General features: G+C 40.9%; 1 protein-coding gene across 4 annotated transcripts in view; it reads right to left on the minus strand.

The window, feature by feature from the left end:
• Nucleotides 1–9,272, minus strand: part of slc9a5 (solute carrier family 9 member A5) — a 280,610-nt gene extending 271,338 nt beyond the window's left edge. For 3 of the 4 annotated variants that reach the window (XM_087995957.1, XM_043707125.2, XM_087995956.1), the window contains exon 1: nt 8,868–9,272. In XM_087995957.1, the coding sequence (XP_087852083.1) occupies nt 8,868–9,150 (283 nt within the window). In that variant the 5' untranslated portion in view covers nt 9,151–9,272. The remainder of the gene's footprint in view (nt 1–8,867) is intronic. The other variant, XM_043707124.2, reaches the window with a different exon arrangement.
• Nucleotides 9,273–9,918: the final 646 nt, after the last annotated feature.

The following is a 9,918-nucleotide window of genomic DNA, read 5'->3' on the forward strand; positions in this document are numbered from 1 at the left end:
CACAAAACCTCAAATGTTACAAAAGGAACTATTCTATCCATTTGCTCATTTGAGAACCTGAAAATAGGAATGATCAGAAAACATTCACTCTGTCCCATTTTCATTCAACAGTCTTAACATGTTCCAATATCCTCATCGTGAACAGACTGATACTTCATAAGAAAATATTTCATATCTGCAGTTCCACAATGCTTTATTATATATTTCGACAAGTTGCATTCTAGAGCAAAAGGCTATATGTTGTTAAAAACATTATTTGGCATTAACAGAACGTAATTTCAAACAGTACAAACTTAAAATAAATTTTAAAAGAACAAAGCTTTCTTTTGTGACTTTGCTCTTAAATATTACTGGACAGAGCTGAGGAGTAGTACCCTTTACTGTTGAACAGAGAATGGAGCAAAGCAGCAGAAATAGCAAAGTCAGAACAATATCCAAGTTTAGATTCATTTCCCACTGGACATTGCAGTGTGATGTCTTTCAATATGACGAAAAATGAAGTTCTAAAAGTACTGGGTTGAAAAGGGAAAGAAAAATTGATTTAAAAGTGAACAGTTGACAACGTCAGTGAATATTATGTGGAGGGGGATTAGCCCTACACTTAGGAATTGAAGCAAAAAAACAGGTAGTGGAATCAGTGTTGGATGCAGTTGAAGTGGATTTCTCAAAGGAAGGAGAGAAATGAATTTTTGATAGAGTTCAGGTGCACGTTTTGGAAGAAACATTAACTGAAGAACTCCTTGGCACTCTTCCCAATATCTGACCAATAGTCACTCCTCGGCCAACATCAGCATGGAAATCAAGAATTATTGAAGGTAGATGGGAATTTGAAACAAAGACACAAGCTATGATCATATTGAATGGCAAAGCAGGCTCAACAGGCTGAATGGGCAATTGCTGTTGCTCTAATTTGAATGCTTATATCACTAAAACAGATGATGATCTGGTGAGCAACACTTGACTGCTTGTGAGACCTTACTGTGTACAAGTTGGCTGCTGCAGTTCTTACATTACAGAAGTGACTACACTTCAAAAGTACTTCATTGTCACAAAGCAACTGACAGTCATCCTGAAGCATAGAAAAGTGCAGAATGGAAAAAAAGGGAGCAGTCGATACCAATATTATAGCAGTTACCTGGACCTAGGAGGAGAAAAGCACCTTATGTGTCTTTCAAAAGATAACTCTTTTCCCTGCATCAAATTTACCCCCTTCCCCTCACTTCTAAAGCCAAGTGCAAAAGGCTCATGGTTAGCATTCCCAACTTAAGTCCTGGGTGTCCCAATATGTCTTCCAAATGACCAGAATCATGTACTAATAGTATACTAAACAAGGAATTAAGGGCTACAGGGAGAATGCGGGTAAGTGGAGTTGAAATGCCCATCAGCCATGATTGAATGGCGGAGTGGACTCAATGGGCCGAATGGCCTTACTTCCGCTCCTATGTCTTATGGTCTAAGTGCAATTCTCAGTGAACACTTCCAAAAATTGAAACAATTTAGCACTATTTCAATTTCTTTTAAACACACTAGAGGGCATCGCTAATAGCTTTGATCTAACCAAACTAATTATTTAGAGTTGTGTGGTAGCATAGACTTGTGTTTTGCTCAAAAACAGACACATTCATCAGAGTAATTCACAAAAATTTACACATTTGTATTGTATACAATCATAAGAGAAGGAACAGTGGGCCATTCAGCCCACGTCTGCCCCAGCACTTTATAATATCATGGCTGATTTACCCAGGCCTAAACTCCTCTATCATTCCAACTCTTCAAAGCCATAGCCATGGATACCTTGATATTTCAAAATCTACCTCCTCTTTAAATACGTTCAGTGATCTAACCTCCACAAATTTCTGGGGTAGATAATTCTAGACATTCATCACTCTCAAAGAAAAACAATTACTTTGCATCTCAGGTTTAAATGAATGCCCTCTTATTCTGTAACTACATTCCTGAGTTTGAGTCTCCCCCACTCGTGGACACTTCAGAACACCCAACCTCTAGAATTTTGTATGTTTCAATATGACCACACCTCATGTTGAGATCTCTAATGTATAAACTCATGACCTGTTTAGCCACTCTCAAGAAGTCAACCACTTCAATCCAGGAATCAGCCTAGTGAAACTCTTTGAGACTGCCTCAATGCCAATATAACCTTTCTTGAATACAGGGACCAAAACTGTACAGTACTCCAGGGGAGACCTCACTAACACCTTGAACAGTTGCAATAAGATTCCTCTATTTTTAAATTCCAATCCGCTAGCAACAAAGGTCAAAATTCCATTTGCCTTCTTAATTACTTGCTGCATTTGCATGCTAACCTTCTGTATTTCATGCACAAAAGACTCCAAACCCTCTGTGTTGCACTTTTTTTGGAGTTTCCTGTCCATCTGCTTTAAATAGGGACAATCAAAAGATGCTACCAAAATACATGACTTCATATTTTTCTCCATTAAACGGCATCTGCCAAGATTTGTTCATTCACTTATCCTGTTTATAACTCTTGTAAATTCCTTATGGCCTCATCGAAACATGCTCTCCCACCTACTTTAGTATCGTCAGCAAATTTGGATACGCTACACTCTGCCCCCTCCTCCAAGTTACTAACACAGATAATAAATATTTCAAACCCAAGAGTTGAGCCTTCTGCTTCTCCACAAGTTACATATTTTCAATCTGAAAAGGATCCATCAATCCCGACTCTCTGTCTTCCATATGTTGACCATTCTTCGACCCATGTTAATAAATTGCCCCAATACTGTGAGCTCCTATCTCATGCAATAACCTTTTTTGTGGCACCTTACTGTCCCTTTTATCACTCTGCTCGTTATATTTTAAAAGATTTTGAGCACATTTGTCAAGCATGATTTCCCTTTCACAAAACCAGGCTAACTCTGTTTTGATCGTGTTTTGGTTATCTAAATGCCCTACTACTTCGTCCTTAATAATGGAACACCAGCATATTCCTAACAGCAGATGCTAGATTAACTGATTTATAGTTTTGTGCTTTCTGTCTCCTTTCTTGAACAGGGCTGTCACATTGGTGGTTTTCCAATTTGCTAGAATCCAATGAGTCCTGGAAAAGTTTGATCAATGCCTCCATTATCTCTGCAGTAGACAAGCAGAAGGCTGGAAAAACACAGCAAGCCAGGCAGCGTCAAGAGGTGGAGAAGACAATGTTTAGGGTGTACCCAGTTACACCCGAAATGTCGACTTCTCCAGTTCCTGATGCTGCCTGGCTTGCCGTTCTCTTCCAGCCTCCTGTCCGTCTGCTTTGGATTCCAGCATCTGCAGTTTTCTTGTCTCCATTATCTCTGCAGCTATTTCCTTTAAACCCCATGAATGCAGACTATTAGGTCCTGGTGGATTTGTCTGTCTACAGTGGCAATAGTTTGTAAAATGCTTTATACCCCATGATAGAGACTGTTATAAGACTCGTCATCCCTTTAGCTCCTTCCTTAACAGTTATCTTGGGAATGTTTATAAAATCCTTCACCATAAAGACTGATGCAAAACATTGGATTAAGTTTTCTGCCATCATCCTGTTATCGATTCCCCAGTCACATATCAAAGGATCCCACACCCACCTTAGCTACTCTCATGTATATTGCCATAAACGCTATTGCTGTTTGTTTTTCTATTTCTTACCAATTTACTGCCTTTCCTTCGAGTTTAGTCAGCCGCTGTTTATCTCTAAAAAAAATCCCAATCCTCTGACCTATCACAAGTCTTTGTGCTTGTGTATGCCCTTGTTTTTGATGGAATATCCTTTGACTGCGTTTGTTAACTATTAGTGTTTCATCCTTCTCATCAAGTCCTTCTTTTGGTCCAGAATCACACCCATTTTTTTACTTGTTATTCCTTACTTTAATCCAAACTGATTCCACATCATGACCTATTATACCTCTATCAGTATTCACCACCACGCTCCCATCTCCCTTTAGTAACAACGCTGCCTCACTTCCATTTCCCTTTTGCCTATTCTTTTGAAATACCAAATATATATATGAACATTGAGATTCTAATCATTGTGCAACCATGTCTCCATAACAGCTATCAAGTGAAATCCATTTATTTCTATTTGTGCTGCGTATCTTGTTACAAATAGTGTGCACATTCAAATAAAGAGCTGTAAGCTTTCAATTTTTACCATTACTCCTGATTCTGGGTTTAATTTTTGCTGCTTTCTTGTGCTTTTTTTTGTCCCTTTCTGTCAACATTCAACTATTGTTTGCCTCTTTGGTACCCAGCACCTCTGCTCTCTTCTTTTATTTTATTAAGCTTCCCTTCAAATAACAACACCCTGGTCAAATTGAGCTTAAAAATCACCGACAACCTTAATTATACAATTGACCAATGGACCCAGCATGGCTCCAATGGAACAGCTCTCTCTTTCCCTAGCGGTAGCACCTGTGCCCCATGAATCTGAACCCATTTCTCCCACAGCAATCTTTGAGTCATAAATTTGCTTCTCTAATTTTATTAACTCAGTATCTACCTGCATGCGGCTCAGGTAGTAATCCGGATTATTACCTGTGGCTCTTAATTTAGCCCCAAGCTGTTTGTTATTCCCTAGCAGAACCTCTTTCCTAGTCCAACCTAAATCATTGGCACTTACATGGTCAACAACAAAATCTTTCCCCTCCCATTCCCAAGTTCTTGTCCAGCCCAGAAGAGATGCCCTGAATGGTGTCACCACGTGGGTAACACAGCCTTCAGGATTCTGTCTTTGCTGCAGGGAACAGTATCAAAACCCCCTCACTATGCCATTCCTTATTATTATTACATTTCATTTCTCCCCCCGATCAATTGGTGCCCTGACCCATAGTGCTTTGGTCAGTTTGTTCATCCTCATTGCAGAACCTTTATCCACACTGGAAGCACAACCATTGGATAATGGCACTGACTGGGGCTTCTCCAAAGCTAAATTCTGGATCTCTATACCTGCCACTCCTGTAGTCACATCATGTCCCTGACCCCGAACCAAATTTGATGCTATTAATCTAAAGGATGTGACAGTCTCCTGAAAGAGTGTCCAGGTGCCCTCTCCCATCTGTTGCAGGGTCTGCAGCTCAGATTATAGTTCATCAACTCTGAATGGAGATTCCATGAGCAACCAACATACGCCAGATCCCACATACTGCACCTGCAAAAGACCACCAGCCTAAACATCTCTATTCAATTTGGTTAAGGAATTTGGATGTTAAATATTTCGAAAGTAGATTTCCTAAATCTGTTGTATTATCATCTTGTCATTTAAAACACTTAACCAATCAAGAAAGACACAGAAAACATAGCCAACAATCGTCTCCCTGTTGTCTTGTGATATCACACTTTAGCCTTGACAGGTACAACAGGTCGAAGGGACTATCTACAAAATACAAGATTTGTTTCAGGAATAATCAAATTAATTATGGTTAGAAATCATAAAACTTAGGTCATAGAATGAAAACCATATCTGACAAAGTCTAATGTTTGGAGTAGACCTCAAGTCTAGCCATAGATGCTGGTTGCTTATTAAGATCACACTGCCAAATAAACCTGTCCTTCATTTGAATCCCATTATTTTAATTTTGTCCCCTAAATCCAGCTGAAGTCAAGCAGAATCCACAAAATCAATCACCTAATCAAAGCATTCCATTTTCAAGACCACCTTTCAAACTGTACTACTTCATTAGCAACTTTGTTCAGGTAATGCCTCTACTTACAAACTGCTATCACCACGGCCTCCTTAGAAATTCAGCTCCGCTAGTCTGGCCAGTCCAATCAATCTTTGAATATTGTTCTATAGGATTCGCAAATACATCATTAGTACCACCTCTATGTCTATGTTTCACAGTACACTTTTCGAATGTGTTTTTGATCCTGTCCATTGTCAGACAACTTGGTTACGATCATCACTTGACTGCAATTATGGCAGGTTATTCATTCTTGATTTCTGCATGAACTTCAACACATTCTATTATTCCTCCATCCTAATTTCTGTTATTAAGTGGTATGGGAAAAATCAATACGCTACAGATCAGCCATCATCCTTTTGAATGGGCACCAGACATAAATGGCTAACTAGCCCACTCCTGTTCCTATGCCTTTCCTCATAGCCACCTTATGTTCCTTATGTCCCACTGCTGTCCATCCAAATGCAACCAGTGCATCACCTATAATGCTTTGTCCTTCTACAGTGAAGTCCTTCCACCATGTTCCAACAATCATTAGTGGTTTGTTATTCATCATCTTTTTTAATAACTTGTTCAGCTGTGTTATAACACATCTCTAGAGCTTGTGGGATTTGAACCCAGACCTTCTGGTCCACTGATAGTGTCCCTATGCAACATGCCCATCAACATGGTACAAACATCCAAAGCTGAAAATGTGTTGCTGGAAAAGCGCAGCAGGTCAGGCAGCATCCAGGGAACAGGAGAATCGACGTTTCGGGCATAAGCCCTTCTTCAGGAATGAGGAAAGTTTGTCCAGCAGGCTAAGATAAAAGGGATAAAAGATACTAACATCCAAACCATGATCTCTTTTCTGCAATGAATCCATATATTCATCTTCAAAACGTTCCATAGCTTTGACCTTCCTTAACTCTTTACAATATCCTCCAGCACTAAATCTCCTCTTCTCCAAATCAATTTTCAATGTTTTCCATTCCATTTCTCCTACTGTTGTTAGGGCAACCACCCTCATTCGCTGAACTTCTGTACCTCCAAAAATATATGCAACATCCATCTGTTTCAACAACAGCTTATACAACACAAATGTAAGACTTCTAGTTACCCTGCCATATATATCCTTCAAGATATTGTTTTTGTTTCCTTAAGTCTATTTGAGAAGGGTTGTAGCATTTTTCTTAAATGTAAGACACTAAAGACAATATGATATTCATGACTATAACGGCTGAGTGTCCTAAACTCTTGCCATTAACAATACTAATGCTATAAGTCTCAAGTCTAACCAGAAGCTTCTCCCCCTAGGTTGCTACCTCTACCTAGGGTCTATGCCTGATTTATTTTATCAAGCACCTGAAATACTTCTCAACTTCAAAAGATGCTGTCTTAAAATACAAGCTCTTGGTGTATTCACAACTGTTTCTCAGTCTGGGTCGAAGAGTGAGATGGAGTTTAGGAAAGTACAGTAGAAGGGCTGATCAGGATACAAATGATTGCAAGCTGTTAACCTTATTGTAAAGAGAAAAATTCATTAATATTCACTCTGTTGAGTCTTGTGTTCACTTCATTTGATTAACAGCAACAATGAAACACGGCAGATTATGCAGATCGGCTACACAATGCAATGAGCATCAAATAGCAATTTCCCAAGGATCTGAACAAATGAGACAACTATAAAACTACTAAAGACAATTTCCATTTGGGTTTAATACTGAAATCCAAATCAATCCACCATTCTAATTGTTTCCAAGGATAAAGTCTGGAGAATGTGGCAGAATGGTAATGCTCCTATCTGTGGACCAGAAGGTCTGGGTTCAAATCCCACAAGCTCTAGAGATGTGTCATAACACAGCTGAACAAGTTATTAAAAAAGAAAAGCTACAGGTTCAGGAACAACAGCTAGAGAGTACAGTCAAGATGATAACAGGGCTAGGGGGGGGGGGGGGGAAGTCAGTGTTACCGAGTCATGTTCCTGGAAGAACTCTGGTACATGAAACGTACTAAATGCATGGTTGCCCAATCAAGTCCACTTTGACGAAACCAGTCTAATTAAACCACGCTGTCAGAGGATCTGAACTCATGTGTATATGGTTGCTATAACATTACATCAAGGGTTTTGCAGGAAGAGTAAAAAAAATTGAGAAGCTATATTTCCTACTGAGAAGTGATACAGAACAAACTGTTTTAAAAAACATGTATCATCTATCACTTCTCCAGGCGCCCATTATTCCTCACAAATCTCAGCCTCTGAAACTACTTGAAATGTTCCTGTCTCCAACAGAAATGGATCATTTTTACTCTACATTACTTTGCCGTGTTACCTGCTTTTGGGAACCAGGACTTCAACCGCTGAATCGTTTTCAGTGAACATTGAGGCACATCCAGTTCTCAACCTTACACATCTGTGACAGTAAAATCAATTGTTTCAACAGGTAGCCCTCAAAAAGAATGTGTTCTTTTTGCAATGTGTTCCAGTAACTGATGGTCTTGGTGTTTAGAACACAATGGAAAGACCCATGATTTCATCACACTGGAGAGAAAGCACCATATGGAGAGCCATACTGCAGCTGAATCCTTCTGCGCTGTGTCTATTATTTTTGTTCTAGGATTTAATCTGCAGTCTGGGGCAGTTGGATCCCCAGCACCCCCCGACCAGAGTGCACACACTCCAAATATACCATGTAGGTACATACATTCGTCAATTCTGGCAGCAGCTGAACCTCAGAACACAGCCACAGAGCCCTGCATCACAGCCTCACATTGGCATTCACATCATTATCAAACAGCTATCACAGAATGCAAACACCTGCAGCCAAACAGGTGAACTTTGACAGCCCTTTAGATCCACATACATGATCAGCATCTCTCCCTCACACACACATTACACAGGTCAAACAGCGCCAGTCAAATTCACTCAAATTAAATAGTAGGGATTAGAATAAACGCTACAAATGAAAATGAACTGAATTAATTAACAGGTCAGTTGCATTAATAGCTGCAGTTCTGTATCTCCGGAAAGTTGCTCCCAGGAGAGGTAAGCGAATGTATTGAAATATCTGAAGTCTTTGAACGGATGGATCTGATCAGCGGCTATAAGAGTTTTGCTGGGCTTGACTACAACAAGGTCACTGGGTCGAACAGACGAACCTGCCGTCTCTCGAACCTTTTGAGCATAACAAGAGTACAGTTACTCACAGATTTTAGCCAGGCTGGCAACCAGAATCCACACAGCAATCAGATAGGGTCCTTGAACATGAACCCATTGCCAGTTCACCATCTCGAAGCCCACGGTGTCAGGTCCGTGGTGACCCTCGGGGGTCTGCATTTCTGCGGGTGACCGGCTTGACTGGAGCTCTGGCCGATGCAGAGGTGAGAGGCCAGCTTCTGGCAGCAACTCTGTCCCCACCGAGGTCCCATTGCTGGCGAGCGAAGCCTGCACCGCACGCAGCAGTAACAGCAGCAGGAGGAGGGAAGGCATCGCTCGCTGTAACCCCGGAACAGGCGAGTGACTCTGTGTGTGTTTATCTATGTGTCGTTACAACCTGCAGCCCCGGACAACCAACAGTCCACAACCTGGCTTCGTTACCTCAGCCTCCCTGGACTGAGACTTCGCCTTTTTTTCAATTGAGGGAGGCAGGCCCGGGGAGCATGTGACCAGCAGGGGTACCCAATGCCTGTTCCTCACCGCCAAGCTGTCAGTCAGAGCTCAGAAAGTGCAGCCCAGTCCCCAGTGTCAGCAGGCGACAGGCTTCCTACTCTGTCCGCACTCTACCTGGAGAAGGTGCTCACATTTCAAACCTTCAGGACTGTTCAATCTTCGTTTCAAATCCCAATTCATTTTTGAGTCTCCTTGATATTTAAATTGGCACTTTCTTTAAAACAAAGGTGAAATAACTCCATAGAGGCTGGCATCCCCTCACCCTTTGTTTACACATGGACAGTCCTTGACACTGATCCAGCTCCCTCAGAGCCAGCTCTCAGGCTGAACAGGATGTCTGACACTAATTTTCTTATCTGTCAGCCTGGGCTCCCTGACTTGACCCAGATTGATGGCCTCAATCAGGGAACTCATATTCTGAGAGTTCCAACAGGCTGACCTTATAATCACTACAAGAGGATATAATGCACAGTGAAATCAAATTCTACCATTATATAACACCCTATCCTATCTCTCTGAGCATAGTAGAATTAACTAGATTTATATGCCTGCCAATGTTATAAAAGATGCTGTGCTGACCAGCTACAT

Source organism: Chiloscyllium plagiosum, unplaced genomic scaffold (genome assembly GCF_037043375.1).
Source record: "Chiloscyllium plagiosum isolate Xiang-an unplaced genomic scaffold, Cpla_swu_hap1 HiC_scaffold_17, whole genome shotgun sequence".
Taxonomy (NCBI): Eukaryota; Metazoa; Chordata; class Chondrichthyes; order Orectolobiformes; family Hemiscylliidae; genus Chiloscyllium; species Chiloscyllium plagiosum.